Source organism: Panthera onca, chromosome X (assembly GCF_046562875.1).
Source record: "Panthera onca isolate mPanOnc1 chromosome X, mPanOnc1 haplotype 2, whole genome shotgun sequence".
In the NCBI taxonomy this organism is placed as follows: Eukaryota; Metazoa; Chordata; class Mammalia; order Carnivora; family Felidae; genus Panthera; species Panthera onca.
The window spans coordinates 87,110,205-87,125,755 of NC_138357.1; the positions used below are offsets into that span (position 1 = coordinate 87,110,205).

The following is a 15,551-nucleotide window of genomic DNA, read 5'->3' on the forward strand; positions in this document are numbered from 1 at the left end:
TCCTCCCTCGAACCTGTTATCTCTGGCGTGGCATTAACACACAAGGTAGTTAAGGGCAGGGTGTTTCCTATCACTTGTATTACTGAGGACTCTTGTTCAGGGCAGGCCAGCAATCTGAGTGCAGACAGGAAGACATGTGACCCCACATCACAGCAAGAAAAGCCAAAGTAGATGGTATTATCACGGGCTGTTTCCAGTGTTCTATTTCTTATCACATGGAGTCATAAAAATATATTATCTGGTCTTAACTACAGGTGTGGGCCCCAAAGACAAGGCAGACAGAGGAGTAACACATGGGTTCAGTTTACACATTTATTATAGAAATCCCCTTCCAGTGTGGGTAGTGTCTTGGGCCCAGGTCCATTGGTAGAAAAAGAAAAGTTTAACACCAGGTAAAGGAGGTAGGGGGACCCCCAGCTCCAGAAAGTCACAGATAGGTATCATAGAAAACACAGCTTGTATAGATTTAAAAAGTGGTGGATGGAACGAAAGCCAAGGAAGACGTGACGTAGCCTGTGGCCAGATGTCACCTGAGGATTTTACTGGCATCCACCAGATGCCAGATTCCACCACCGCAGCATCCCAGGACACAACACACCCGATGGCTCTGCCCTCTGGCCCCTCCTGCAGGGCTTCCTGACTGGGGACAGATAGGGCAGAGGCTGCCACCAAACGCTGGGCCATCTAGTCCTGTGGGCAGAGGCAGCGGGCACAGACAGGCAGACAGGGACTGGGGCTCCTTCTGGCACCCCTGGGGGTAGGAAAATGAACCCAAGCCCCCTATCCAGACTTCAGTCTTTCCAATTGCAGGCAGAGAGCCCACCTCCCCAATAACTGCCCTGGTGGGGGGTGGCAGGGGGTTCTGTTCACACGAGTCTCCTGGCTGCCCCAAACAGGGCCATGAGACCCTATATGATCCGTTTTGTGGAGGGGGTTCCTGAATGGAACAGGCTGGGCATGGGGACAGGAATGAGCCCAACCAGGACGAGATCACAGTTTCCCTTTTATAAAACGTCTAGCGTTGGGGGAAGACAGCGAATATCTAAATCACAACTGTAAACAGAAATGGAAGAAGGGGCTCAGAGTCCCCATTACACCATCCTCCCTCTTTTAAGCTGGCTGAGGGCCCCAGTCCCCAGCACAGTGTGAGAGGGGAAACAGGGTGTCAGACACCTTCGTGGGTCCACAAGGTGCCAGGGGCCTTGGAAGATCAGGTTCGGCACCCCCCCAGGACTGAGAGCAACCACACCCCAGGGTTCAGCGAGGTCAGCTGTGTGCTCCCCAGACTAAAGCCGTGCCCAGGCCAACAAGGAGCGTATCAGAAGGGGTCAGACCAGTGTCCCCGGGGTCTGGGGGTCAGAACTGGAGGACTGCTCCCCCTCTAGCGTCAGGTCACTTAAACGAGCGCTCAGCTCCGGAGCATACAGGAAATCCGCGTAGTATCTTTAGAAGGGGTAGCAGGAATCCAGACAGGGTGGCAAGACAGAGGAGAGAGGAAAAGACAAACAAGACACAGAAAGAGAGGAAAAGAAGCTCGTTAAAGAGGCGGAGGCAGACACAGGAGAGCACGTCTGGGCTTGCAAGCGTGGGGAGCACAGCAAAAAGGAAGAAGAGAAAAACGAGGGGCCCGGGAGGCCCTTCCTCCCAGCACCCTGCTTTCAAGGCTCATTTCAGCTGACATGCACTGTTTTGTTCCAATATTACAATTCTTCTATGGCTTGGTGGAAAATTGCTGCTGCCAGGGCCCAAGACACCCCTCTCCACCAAGCCCCCGCGGACTCATGCAGGTTAGGCAGGGCCTGATGACCCTGTGCCGAGGCCGCAGCTAGTTCTCTCGTGGTCTGAGTCATTAGCTACCATGACTGGCTGCTCCCCAGCCTGGACACCTTTGCCATCTGCCTCCAGAGACCCCTACCCATCAGTAAAAGCACCCCCCATACCTGCCGGAGACAGGGGGTGCCGTGAAACTCCTCGAGTGCGGGAGCGGCGCCTGGCTGGGGGCCCCATACAGCGCCTGGCCCACCTCATAGCAGCGGGCATGGAGGAAAGGTGGGTGTTGCGGGCCCATGTGGGGGGGAACAGGCCGGCGCTGGGGCCCGGCGGCCAATCCCGAGTTGCGGATGTACCAGTCCCGCAGCCCCTCCAGGGCAAGGTTCTTATGACCACTGCGCTCACCAGCCGGGGGGATACGGGTGGGCGGGGGCATCCACAGCAGAGGGTTGGGATGCACCTCTGGACCCTCGGTGGCCTCCAGGGGCAGGCCACAGGGCTTGGTGCGGGTAGCACGGGTGTGGGGATCCTTGCTGCGGAGGAGGGGGCTGCTGCCGTCAGCTGCATATACAGGTGGTGGACCTGGAAGCATGGTGAGGAGCCCATCCCGGCGGGAGAGGGGTCCTGGGACCTCAGCCGCAGGCAGCAGCTCCCCCCAGCCTGCCCCACCACCACTGCGGGGCAGGCCCCGGTCCAGGGAATAGTCCAAGAGGAAGTCCCCACACACAGGTGGGAGCCGGGGGGCCCCTCGGGAGGCAGGGGCAGCTGAGCTAGGCCGGGCAGCCCGGGGAGGGTCTGGGGGGCCGGATGTGCGGGAGGAGAAGGCAGGGGTTGGTTGGGGGCGCTCGTATAGCACCTCACTGCTCTTGCAGACCGGGGGGCCAGCGGCAGGGGGAGCCAGAGGCGCCGGCGGGGAGCCAGCTCCCCCGCCAGCCACCCGGTCCACAAGCAGGGCTTCAGAGCTGTTGCTGCGGCGGGTGCGGGCTGCAAAGAGGGAGGCACGGTCGGAGGCCGGGTCCGCCCGGGGGAAGCCCATTTGGGAGTCCTGGCTGCCGGACCACTGGCGAGAATGGAGGCCTTCGGGTCTGGGAACGCAGAGGTGGGGGTGACAAGAGTAGGGTCAGAAATATCAGGCCAAGTGCCCACCGTACCTCAATCCTTCCTGAGCCTTCAACTTGCACCAAAGGGACACAGGATTAGGAACTGTGTGTATAAAGGTGTTAGGTAGTGGCGTGTAAAAGACAGCAGAGGTTCTGTCTGACGCTGGGGGGTGGAGGGACTGAAGACGTATGGGGGGATATCAGTGCCAACGCCAAGGGAGATGCCTGTGGCAGGGGCAGGGGAGTGCTGGAGAGGAAGTGCTAGCAGAGGAAGGCCAGCAGAGGGCTCTTCCCAACAGACGTGACCCTCAGCCCTACTACCGCGTGTCTCGTAGCCCCCCACCGCCTCCACGATGGGGTCCTGATCCTTGGGTCCGGAATTCAACTTCCTGAACTCTGTCCCCCCCATGTGTATGAACCACCCGAAACTATCATCCCAACAGCCACCGGTCACAGGATGCAAGTGCCATAAGGACCCGGACTTTGTTTTGTTCACAGCCTTGGAGAAGCAGGCACTTGGCAAGTATTTAAGAAGCACAAGGGTACAGTGTTTAAAAGCACAGACTCGGGGCGCCTGGGTGGCTCAGTCGGTTAAGCATCCGACTTCGGCTCAGGTCATGATCTCACAGTCTGTGAGTTCGAGCCCTGCATCGGGCTCTGTGCTGATGTCTCAGAGCCTGAAGCCTGCTTCCGATTCTGTGTCTCCCTCTCTCTCTGCCCCTTCCCTGCTCATGCTCTGTCTCTGTCTCAAAAATAAATAAAAACATTAAAAAAAAAAAAAAGCACAGACTCTAGAGTCAGACTTGCCTGGGTTCAAACACCAGGTCTTCGGTTTACTAACAAGTCACTTAACCTTTCTGTGCCTCAGTTTTCTCATCTGTAAAACGGGATCAGCAATAGCACCTATTGGAAAGCATGGATTCCCAGCAGATGGTAGATGCTCAGTACATGTTAACCAGAACTTACTGTGCCTACAGTGTCTTTCAGAGGCAGGTATTATTATGCCCACTTCGCAGATGAGGAGCAAAGATTCAAAGAGAAATGACTTAACCAAAATACACCTTTCAAAGCCCAGCCTCTCACATCCCATGCCCTTTGATAATTCTCTCCCAGTTAGAACTAACAGTTCCTTCCTCTAGTCCATGAACCCACCCTCACAGTCCCCTTACTTGCAGAGCTGGGGGCCAGCGCCCCGGGTGAGGACAGGGGTGGCAGGCACACTTCGCCCCTCAAAACTGGAGGCACTCCTGGGCAGCGAGCGTGTGGGGCTAGACAGAGATGGGCAGGCCCAGGTCAGGGGCCAGGTTAGAGACCATACCTACCAGTAGGCCCTCCTGCCAGCCCCAGGCTCAGGATCCTGCTCCTGGTTCCTGGGGGAAGGATGGGGCTCACCCTCACCTGGTGGGGCTGGCCACAGAGTTCCGCCGGCTCTTCAAATCCCCATAAAGATCTGACGGCGGTGGTTTCCATGGGGTTCGCCGCTCAGGGCTGCCCCCTGACACTGTCCGCAGTTGGTCCCAGGCTTTGGGCGGCGAGGGGCGCTCAGCCAGAGGGAAGCAGCTGCGGGGCTCCTCTGAGAGGAAGGCAGAAAGTGGGGGAGAAGTCAATGAGAGGGGGCCAGATGGGTTGCAGGCAAAGCAAAGGGCAGGAGCCAGGGAGACAGGCAGTGGCAGCGGGCTGGGCAGGGGCTAATACATGGGGCTGGAACTGGGGCTGATGAGCTGGGCAAGGTGACGCAAGAAAGACAGGGGTCCCACACGAGGATGGGGCATGGCTGAGCTGGGGTTGAAGAGGGAGGGGAGGGGCTGAGCATCAAAGGATGGATGGGTCTGTGGGGGGACAGAGGTCCTCACCATTATCATGGCTGGCTCCAGACTCTGACAGGGAGCTGCTCTCGGAGTGCAGAACTACGTCCTCTATAGGTGAGAAGGGGGAGACCCAGGCCTATCAATACAAGGCCTGGGTGCCATCCCCTTACACCACTGGATGGTCTCCTCCCTGCCCTGTTCCTTCCCAATAACCCACCTTCACCTGAGTCCAAGACCACCTGAGGCTCGGCTCCTCGTTCTCCTGGTGCCATGTGGTCTAGTTCCCAGCGGCCCCACCCATGCTGTGGAGCCAGTTCATCACAACTCCTCTTACAAGTCAGGTCCCTTAAGATCCACCTCGCTCCCACTTTTCACTATTTACCCACCCCACCCCTACCGTGTCCCTCAGCCGATGCCATGCTCTGCTTTCACCGTGGGGGCCGGGGGCAATGGGGCCCGGCTCACCTTGGCTGAGCTGAGCAAGGCGTGTGCCCAGGCAGACTCCTTGGGCCGTGATAACTGCCCCTGTGGACAGGGGTAGGGGCTGCGGTGGTGGGAGCACCGGGAGGCCAAGGCGGGCCCGGAGGTCCCCAAGCTGTTCCTCCAGCTCATGCAGCCTCCGCAGCGCATCTGCCTGGACCTGGCGCCGGCGCCGGCGCTGCTCGATGCTCAGCTCAGGGGCCAAGGCCAGGCGGCGGGCGGCGGCCGCAATCTGCTGCTGCACAGACACCTCACGCTCCAGCGCCTCAAGAGCCAGCTCCTGTGGGACCCACCCAAGAGGGTGGGACAGGACCAAATGTTGGAAATGGCCGAGCACAGGGACCACTGCGGGCACAGCCTGTCTCCACTTGAGGTGGGGGAGGGGGGCGGTGCTATTCTAGGGTGGAGCTCATTTCTTCTGCAGGCAGGGCCTGTCTCGATTAAGAGACTAGACATACTCATTTTCCTGAGGGTGAGAGGCTTATCACGGACGAGAACCAGCATCCTCCCTCAGAGCCAGAACCCACCTCCCTCAAGTCATTCCCTCCTCACCTCAGCCTCTCCCTCCCCTGGACGCAACCCCAGCCCTGCCTGGCTTCCTCTAGGCTCCTCTTCCTCTGCACCCGTCCCACCCCCATCTTGCTCTCCAAGCCCATCTGTTCACCTCAGCAGGGCACAAGGAGTGGTGTGCTGGGTTGGGGTGCGGCGGAGGGTAGGCTCGGGCCGCAGGGGGCCGCCGGCGGACCAACTGGGGCCGTTCACCAGGCTCCAGCGGGCACTCGGGGGGCAGCTGGCCAGTCAGCTCCTGGTGGGGGCAGAGGTCAGAGACTACCAAGGGTTAGCTGGGGGAATGGGGCAAAGCAATAACGACTCCTGAAGCTACAGGTGTCCTACTAAGAGAGCAGTGATGCTGAGCACGCCATGCCTATTACTTCTCTCCCTCTTCCCAATTCTCCACCAGACAGGTGTGCTGTGTGCTCTCAGCCCCTTGGTGGCCCAAATCCCTGGGGCAGTGGGCATGGGAGGTAGGGGGACCTGCTTTGGAATCCAGAATTTCTTATTTTTTGTAAACGTGACACAGTCTACATACTGCATGATATGTAACACCCCCCTCAGGGCCTGGGGCTGCATGCTCTGAACCACACGATCATTTCTGGCAAACCGCGTAGACATTCACACCAAGAGGAATAAATCAAAACTATAACTCACCCCTTGTCAGTTCAGGTCGGGTTTTACTGCCAGATTTTGGAAATAGCCATTATTTTTGAGGCATTTTGGATTTCAAACTGCTGATAGGGAACTGCAGGCCTGCACTGCCATATTTTACAGATTTGAAGATGTCTAAGTTGAGCTTTGAGAAGCTACAAGGTGACAGGGCATCTACAGCTCAGACAGGTGGCTCAGCACCTACCTAGTGGCCCCGTCTCCTCACGGCCACCCCACCCACCAGGCACTCTTAGGGCCAGGCTCTCACCGCCTCCTGGAGACACACTTTGCGGAGCTCCTGAAGTTTCAGGCTCAGGGCCTCCTGTAGGGCCCGCTGCCGGTCGAGCAGCCCCCGCAGACGCTCTGACTTCATCTGGGGGACAGCCTCTCCAAACAGGGCAGCTGGACACAGAAAGAGCAAAGTTCAGAGCAAAGATCAGCCAGGGCACCCTGGCACAGCTGTGGGGCCAGGGACCAACCCTTTCCAAGTAGGCAGGTGGTGACTCAGAGCAGGGGAAGAGGCAGAAAAGGGGAACCAGCCAGCTACCTGAGGCATTGAAGGTGGGAGAGCTGATCAGCTGACCTTTGACTTCCATCCTGGTGCTGTCGAGAGGCCGTGGCTGATGGCTGGAAAAGGCCTAGCAGTAACGCACAGGGGCCATTAAGGAAGCGTATTCTGTGTTCCCCCAGCCCCTGCCCCTACCCAACTTCCCACACCCCAGCTGGGAAGAAGGGGGACCCTGACCCCACCCGCCTGATTGACCTGCCCTCTCAGAAATCTGTGTCAGTGTCCGGACCCACTTGGCCCTGGTACCTTGGTTCCCTTCCCATTGAGTGGGAGCACAGCAAGCGGGGAGCTGGGCGGACTTATGACGCCTCCTCAGAGGTCCATGGGCCACAGTCAGGAGTCTTGCCTGGGAAGGGAGAGTTAAGGGTACAGATTCAGCCAACTATAACAACAGTGGGCACTTATTGAGCACCTGGGTGCCTGGAACAGTTACCTTCCATGCCACATTTAATCTTTACAACCACCCTGTGATGGCAGTTCTGTGATTATTGCTCCCATTTTAGAGATGAAGACAGTAAGTCACAGAGGGGTGAAATAACATCCATGGTTAAGGATGTAGCAGCCTAGGCCCACCCCTCTGGCCCGACTCTCCCTCACTGGAGCTCTTCTAACTCCACTAATTCGTCATAAGCTCCCAGTCCAGTGAGCCTCAGGGCCTTTGCTCAGGCTATGGCTGTCTGGAGTGCTCTTTTCATGTCTTGCCTCTCTGGCCCCTGGCTCTCACATTCTAGGGCTTAAATGTCACTTCCAGAGATGGATCCCTACATTATGTCCCCTCATAACTGCTGTCCAGTAAGAGACTGAGCCTCCTTTACATATCTGCGAAGACAAGAAACATATCTGTCCTGGTTTTTTTTTTTTGGTATCTCTGGCACTCAGAACACTTCTGAGCATGTAGCAAGTACTCAATGAATGTCTGTTGCATAAATGAAAGAATGCCAAAGTAGCCAAGCTAGGGATCTAGCCCAGATCTGTGGGTCTCTATTTGTCCCAACTCCATCTTGTGGCCTTGATGCAGCGGGGGAGTGTTTCCTTAGCCCCAGGACCCCTCCAGCCCCTCTCCCCACCCCAACCTGTCCTGTACCCAGCACAGAGAAGACGCCCTGCCGGGACTGTGATCAGAAAAGTCCATAGCTGCAGATAACAAGCCTCCTGCCTCCTGCTTCCTTCTCTGCCCCCAGACACCCTGGCTGACCACAGAACCTGCCTTGGCTGGCTGCCAGCCCTGCCCTCATCCCCTCCTCTGGAGTTTGCTCCTTCCCTCCCACATCCTGCTTGGTCCCCAGCTGGGTAGCCGGGTGACATCACCTCCCACCACCTGGCCTGACCTCAGCGGCAGGCAACTGGGAGGGCCTCATGAGGCCACAGACATCCCATACCCACCTAATCCCCACCTTTTCATGACATGGTGGCCAGCTGGGGAGAAGACCCAGGCAACCAAGGAGGTGTGGGTTCAAGCTCCTTCTCCATCTGTACGTTGGGGGATGTGGTCGACTGGCTAATATGGTGCCGCTAGTTTCTTGGCAGTCCTCCTACCGGCCCCATAGAGTCTGTATGCCCTCCACAAAACAGTGGTCCTCTGTCTTCAGCCTCAGGGACAGGGATCAGTCTCTCAAGCTTTTTGCACACCCAGGCAGCAATGCGTACTTTGCAGAGAGGTACTCAAATGCCTGGCCTCCAAGGTCCGACATTGCCCAGCACGGCGGGGTTTCCTTGAGGTCCCAGCTCAGCTTCCTCTGTCCCTAAGCTCCTGCGGCTCCTTCTTCTCCAACCCCCATTTGAGTTTGAGGAACTCTCCCAGGGCTCCCCTAATCCTTCCCCCACATCCCACACTGGGCTTCCTTAAGCCTTCTTTCCCTGAGAGCTCACTGCATCCTAGATCAACGGGGTCCAGACAGGAACCCCAACTCCACCCTGTAAGCCTGACCTTGGGGACATAGCTCAGGCCTGAGTCACAGGGTCACTGGGTAGGGAGACACAGGGTCAACGCCCCACACCCCCACATCTGGCTCCCAAACCTCTGCCTCCACTTGCCTCCCCTCTGCACATTTGCCTAGGGGTCCGGAACTCCCCTAGCCCCACCTGGAGATGGTGAAAAAGGGGATTCCAGCAGTCCCCTTCCCTAACGTCCCCCACACCCCCCCCCCACACCAGCTCCTAAGTCCCGTCCCAGGAAGGGCTACAGCAGGAGAGCTGCAGAAGGTACCCCCCCCATACACACCCAGAGGCGGGCCCAGCAGGTTTTTCAGGTCTGCCCTTCTGACACCACAGCCGAGAAAGAAATTCCTGGCCTTAATGACTGTTTACAACCAAGACACCTCACCTGGGTGGCACCCCAACACCCTCAGTGGGACCCCCATTTCCATATCTTGTCCCAATCAGAGCACAAACTCCCAGTGTCTGGAACTGTTCCCCACACTTCCCTGGAGGCCCCCCTGTCCCCACTCTGGGTGAACAGACGGGGCAGGCAGGTGCCAGGAAGTAGTTTCTCAACAGCCCAGTCTGAGCTTTGCTGGGGGGGGCCAGGCCCCAGGTTGCAGGAGGGCAGATGCTCCTTCCCAGGGCGGGGGAAAGGGGGAGAGGAAGTAGGGAGGACAGTGGAGAAGGGGGGACTCTGGCTTCTCTTCTCCCCCAACCCTTCCCCTTGTGCATTTCCGGCAAGGAATAGGCTTCTTGCCAGCAAAGGAAATTGGGCATTTTGGGCTTTGCTCTTCCACTTGGGCCCTCCTTCTTCGCTGTACCTCTTGCACAGACTTGGTTTTCTCCCACAGGGGGCCTCAGTACACCCTAGACCCTCTTCCCCTACCCTGCCCCTGGGCCCCCTGTTCCCAGGTGCTCACCAACGCCAGAGAGGTGCTGTGGGGTGGCCTCAAGTACCTCGACAAAATAGTTGTCTCAACCAGGCCCTGTTCCAGCTGGTAGTGGCAGTGAGCAGTGAGCCAGTGGCAGATGCCTAGGCCGCCTCCCACTAGGCAATAGCCCAGCCTACCTGGCCAGGGACTGGGCCAGCCCATACCTCTTAACCCTTGCCTGCCCTCACCAGGGCTCAGGACACCCTTAGGGGCAGTGTCAGGGCTAGGGCCCTTCAAGGCGTTCAGTGCGGCCAAGAAAAGAGCCCAGACAGCCCTGTTCTCCCCAGTCACCTAGCAGAGAACCAAGAAAGAAGGGCTAAGGGTAGTGGGAGTGGGGCTGCCCCTGGTGCTACCCAGGTTCCCACGTCAGACCCTGACCACCCAAGGGTATTTATGACCTTGGAGCTGGGGGACGGAGTTCTGGGGTGTTGTTAAGCACACAGGAGGCCTCAGGTGTATGTAAATCTGGCGTGTGTCTCTTGGCACCGAGCACCACATTCCTGAGGCCCCTACCCTTTCCTCCCAGGGCAAGGCTGCGGTGGGATAAGGTCTTGGGACAACCGCCACCCTCACTGGGGTAAGTTTCCCAAGCTGGGGACAGAGGAGGTCAACTTTTCCCAGGAAAGACCGGGTCTCAAGACCCGACCACCCTCTGCACCTCCGGAAGAAATCATCCCAGCAAACTGACAAGACACACGTTTTCACCCATCCTGGTCACTACGAACTTGGGAGGATGACGCAGACCCACCTCTTCATAGCCAGCTTGCCGATGAGGAAGCTGGGGCTTGGACAGGTGAAGAGGTCTGATTCTGATCACAGAGGCGTAAGAGCGGGTGGACTCAGAACTCAGGGGGCCGGGTCCTGGGTTGGAGGCAGACAGAGGCTACTCCTGCAAGGGAGGAGGAGTGGGGAGGGGGCTCATGCTTCTTCACATCCAGGCTGGCTCTCCCCCACTCCTCCCCCGTGGGCATTTCTGGCTAGGAGTCAAGGAAATTGAGGGCTCTGGCCTGCCCCGGCACATACCACACATCCTGTGCTCCATTTGGGACCATCTGCTCTGTGACCTCAGGGCCCAAGCCCAACCCGGGCCCCTGCAGCAGCCCATGCTGTGATGTGAAAGAGCAGAGTGAGGAAACCTCCCTCCCCACTTGGCAGGTGGGCCAAGCCTGGAGGGGAGCTCTGTATCAGCAACAACGCCCTGCCCCACATACATGCTATTGAGGCCTCCCGCCACCCTGCCCACCTTTCTTCCTGGGGGTGAGATTTCCGGCAAGGGACACAAAGGCCCCTTTCATCCACCCCCTTTTCTCCCTGCTTCACTGCTTAGGGCTGGTGGAGGCAGCAGCCATAAGGTAGGTGGCTGGGTGTTGACGGGGAGTGTCCCCTCAGCTGTGGCCTCTCCTGCATCTTGGCGGACACCAAGAATGTTGGGAAGAAGGACAGTTCTAAAACCAGAGCTGAGAGGGACAAGGGTATCTAGCTGGCAATGTAGAATGAATAGCAAGGCTTAGGTTTCCTCATCTGTAAAATGGGTAAACAATGGTTACATAGCCAACAAAGCCAGAGTCACTTTGGAAGGCATTTCAAAGTACAAGGAAACTCACATCACGTCATTAATGACCGTTGATAACAACAAGAATAAACTCATGCAGAGGTGGCCTGGTGCAGGAGTAAGGAGGGGAAAGCAGGTAACTGGGCCTCTTGGGCCAGGCAGACAGGCGGGACAGAATCACCTGCACACATTGTGCCCTGGTCCACGACTTCTAACAGCCTGGAAGATGGCCAACCTCTAGGCCCTACCCCAACCAGGGCCTGAACCTCATGTGGCCTCATGTAGGGGTAGCAAGTGGTAACTCTGGGATTCAACCCTGCTCTGCCACTTATGTCTATGTGACCGCTTGGACAAGTCACTTATCCTCTCTGTGCCTCAATGTCCTCATGTGTAAAATGGGGATCATAACAACAGTATGGACTTCACAGGATTGTTGTGAGCATGACTTGAATTAATACACTTAAAACTTGCTTAGGACAGTAACTGGCCTTTGGTAAGTGTTTGATGTGTGTTGGCTGTCACAATTAAATTTTTTTCAATGTTTATTTATTCTTGAGAGAGAGAGAGAGAGAGCGCGCGCAGGAAAGGGGCAGAGAGAGACACAGAATCTGAAGCAGGCTCCAGGCTCGGAGCTGTCAGCACAGAGCCCAACAGGGGACTCGAACCCAAGAACCATGAGATCATGACCTGAGCCAACGTCTGATGCCTAATCGACTAAGTCACTCAGGTGCCCTGTCATAATTACAACTATTCCTCTCAATCCAAACTCAGCAATCAAATGTGTGTGTGTGTCTGTGTGTTTGTGCATATTTTTTTGAGACCAAGCTGGTATCCCTGTGCTATACCTGATAAATTTGAAGCAGAGCTGTTGTTCGTCAAATAAACGTGTCCAAATTCTCACTATCCAAAATCAAGAACTAAATGTATTCAGATGCACTGGTGAGACAGAGCTCGTATCCCTCAGCCTCCAAACCCTCCCTACCTGCTACCCAGACATGGAACCCTCCCTATCAATCCAGGCATATTTGAAACAGAGTTGTTTTCCCTCATTATCTGACTTCTCCCTACTCAACATCAAAAATGCAGGAACCAAACATCTTCAGATCAATTCTCTGAACACTCACTATCCATATACACGAGCTGAATGGATCTGGATGCACTTTTGAGATAGAGCTGGCACCCACTACTCTTTGAGCTTTCCTTACGAGGCAAGATGCAGGAACCAAATATATTCACACAACACGGTATTCTTACTATCCCAACTCTTGCCACTGGAGCTCAGGGAAATGAATCGATTTGAATATATTTTTTTAGTTGGGGCCATTGTCCCTCACCTCCCCGCTCACTGTGTAAAATGCAAAACCAAAAAACCTCCATATAACCTGGTATCTTTTACTGTCTGAACTACCCAAGCTCTCCCTCTCAGAAGTCAGGTGCCAAACAGACACTGGGACAATGAAGGATGCTTGTGTTGTTATTAATAGGTTTGGATAAACGTTTTAGATGAATGAGATGGGTCTAGCATCTCACTATTCAAAATCTCACTATTCTATGACAAATGGAGGAAACAAAACATAACTGAATTAACACGTTATCTTCTCACTCTCCACATTCTCCCTGCCTGTCCTCAGAATCAAGGAGATTCAGAGAGAGAACCTCGTATTGTTCTTGTGATTGTTATTGTCACTATTGGATAGGCCTGATTCTAACACCCAGTGACCACCCCCTACACACACACACACACACACACACACACACACACACACGCCCCACAGAGGTGGGATGGATTTAGCACCAAAATTTGTATTGCATACAGCCAAGAGAAGGGGGATAAACCCCCCACCCCCACTCCCAACACCCTCCCCACGAAGCCCTGAAGCCTCTGGCCTGGAATGGACTTTTTCCAGATCATGCACACCCAGGATTGAGACTAGGAGATGGGGTAACATGACACAGAAGATTCACACACACTCCTGAGTCCCCCACCCGTCTATGTTTGCTTGCCACCCGCCCCACCTGGACATGGGACAGCCCCCAACCTAGCAAGGCTGGAAACATGATCCAGACCACACAGACTCCCAGAGTCACTGAATAATTTAGGGTGTTCTTTCACACTCGGGGAGGGTGGGGGGCATAGGAACAGTTCCATGCTCTCCCGGGGCAGGGAGACAAATGCAAGCTCTGTGTGAGATCACTGGGTGGGGGTGAGGGACATCACATATGAAAACCCTCCTAGCCACACAGGGCCCACAAGGCTGCTTGCTCTTGCTCATGCTGAGAGAAGCATTTGGGATGAACTTGAGATCATGGGAACAGCAGAACCTCCAAGTTCAGGGGCAGGGTATAATGGGACCCCAGTTCTTTTAGGCTCAGAGGAGATGGAAAGCGGGTGTTAGGAAAAGAGAGCCTGAACAGGGTGGAGGGGCAAGGTAAGGGGTAGAACAGGGGTCTGGGGTTGGGACAGAAAGGGAGAGGGCAGGAAGGGGTGGAGGAGACAAGACAGAATCAGAGTCATTGTAGGATGGAGGTCGGGAGGCAGGACAGAGAAAGAGCCAAGACACTGGCCAGGGGATGGGATGGAGTGAGGTTCAGGAGAAGGGTAAGAGAAAAAGTAGGGGGCAGCAAGGAACAAAAGAGAAGAGCAAGGCAGGGTCAGTATAGAATAATCAGAAGACATGATGAAGGACAGGCCAAAACACCAGTCAAGGTAGGGGAGAGGGAAAAAGGGCAGGTTCAGGATGGAGGTAAGGAGCAGGAAAAGACTGGAACAGAAGAAGTATAGGCATGAGGACAGTGATGGGACAAGAGAAGACAGGAGACAACAGCATAGGGCTGGGGGCAGGGACAGGGCAGTTAACAGGGGTATGGTCTAAAGGGGGTGGGCCAGGATGGAGACGGGGAGTCAGGAGGGGACCAGGATAGTACAGATGGGGAGAAAGTTTAGAAATCAGAGGTCAGGAATCTGGACAGACCTGAATTAGACTGCGGTGAGGGGGGGCAGGACATGAATGGAAGGGGTTCAGGGACAAGAGTTTAGGGAACTGACCTGTCAAGCATCAGGACAGAAATCAGGATGATCAGGACAAGGCAAGATGAGCTTCAGGGATGGAACAGGGTCAAGCCAAGGATCCTGAGAAAAGAACTGGGTGGGGTTTGGGGTCAGGACTGGGTTTAGGGGAACAAAATAGGGATTGAGGATCACGCCAGGCCTAAACATGGTTAGGTCAGGGGTCAGAGCGGAGGTACTGGGGCCAAGACTGGCCAGAGCTTGAGGTTAAGAAAAGATGTAGTCAGGTCAGGTAGGGGTCGGGAGTGAGACCACAGGGTCAGAGGTCGCGGGTGCGCTCGCAGGTACAGCCCCTGCCGGCGTTTCCGGGCCCTCACCCCGCCCTGTCTCCTCCCTTCCTCTTCAAGCGGGCGTTACTCACCGAGGGTCCCCGTCCCGCGATGTAGGCGGGTCGCTGTAGGCCAGGAGGGGTGGTGGGTGCGCCCCTCCCTCGCCGCCCCCACCCCCGCTCGTCCCCGGCCTCGCGTCTACTCCCCTTCCGCGCCCTGCCCGTGGGCCGCGTTTGGCCGCGCGACTGTTAGCAGTGGGGGCCACACGGGGGGCGCGGGGAGGGTAGGAGAGGCGCGCGGACTCGGCCGCGGGCGGTGGACCCTAGCCCCCCACCTTCACCTCGGGTCCGTCCGCTCCCGGCGGCACCAACACCGCCGCCGCTGAGCGCGAGCCTGGGGGGAGGTGGGGGGACGGGGGCGGGGCGCAAGACCACAGCAGCGGCGGAGACCAAGTGCGCAGGCGCCAGTTTGGGTCTTCGATTTTCCTGCCCTGGGAGCGCCAGGAGTGAACCAGCTGGAAGCGCGTGCGCACACGCTTTCTCGAGGGCGGTGAAGCTCTCCTCTACTGAGGCCACGCCCCCTCGGTGATCAGACTGGAACCCCTCACCCAAGTCACCCCCGAACGGACCCCCAAGCAGGACCCTAAATTGCCTTCTATCAACCACCACACACTTCTAAACTCTTCTAAACTTCTGTGTCCCCAAACCACCCTCCATCATCCCTCAAAATGCATCCCCAAACTATTGCTCATTGATCCCAAGCAGTACCCCCAATCCACCCTCCGTGGACTCCCAAACTGTATGAATAAACTGCCATTCACTACCCCCAACTTGTTCCCCTAAACCATCTGCAATCAGCCCTAAAACCATTAACCTCCAA

General features: G+C 56.4%; 1 protein-coding gene across 8 annotated transcripts; it reads right to left on the bottom strand.

The window, feature by feature from the left end:
• Window positions 1-303: 303 nt before the first annotated feature.
• Window positions 304-15,124, bottom strand: CCDC120 (coiled-coil domain containing 120). Of its 8 annotated transcripts, none has more exons than XM_081793339.1 (13): window positions 14,765-15,124; window positions 10,808-10,890; window positions 10,533-10,673; window positions 7,179-7,278; window positions 6,912-7,002; window positions 6,633-6,766; window positions 5,823-5,963; window positions 5,144-5,438; window positions 4,724-4,786; window positions 4,269-4,443; window positions 4,040-4,138; window positions 1,941-2,855; window positions 304-1,443 (listed from the first exon to the last, which is right to left on the bottom strand). In XM_081793339.1, the coding sequence occupies exons 5-13, from the start codon at window positions 6,958-6,960 to the stop codon at window positions 1,329-1,331; spliced, it is 1,986 nt and encodes a 661-aa protein (XP_081649465.1). In that variant the 5' UTR covers window positions 6,961-7,002; window positions 7,179-7,278; window positions 10,533-10,673; window positions 10,808-10,890; window positions 14,765-15,124; the 3' UTR covers window positions 304-1,328. The 8 variants fall into 8 exon arrangements, with proteins under 8 accessions (XP_081649465.1, XP_081649468.1, XP_081649467.1 ...); XM_081793342.1 differs by having other exon boundaries at window positions 10,510-10,673; XM_081793341.1 differs by lacking the exon at window positions 10,808-10,890.
• Between the last annotated feature and the right edge of the window lie 427 nt (window positions 15,125-15,551).

Bases quoted from the DNA above. Each gene is read 5' to 3' on its own strand.
- CCDC120 (XM_081793344.1), bottom strand. From the start codon at position 6,960: ATGGAAGTCAAAGGTCAGCTGATCAGCTCTCCCACCTTCAATGCCTCA. The intron at 4,444-4,723 runs GTGAGGACCTCT...CCTTCCTCTCAG, and splicing joins TGGAGCCAGCCATGATAATG to AGGAGCCCCGCAGCTGCTTC. The intron at 2,856-4,039 runs GTAAGGGGACTG...CTGCGTTCCCAG, and splicing joins GCTGGCCCCCAGCTCTGCAA to ACCCGAAGGCCTCCATTCTC.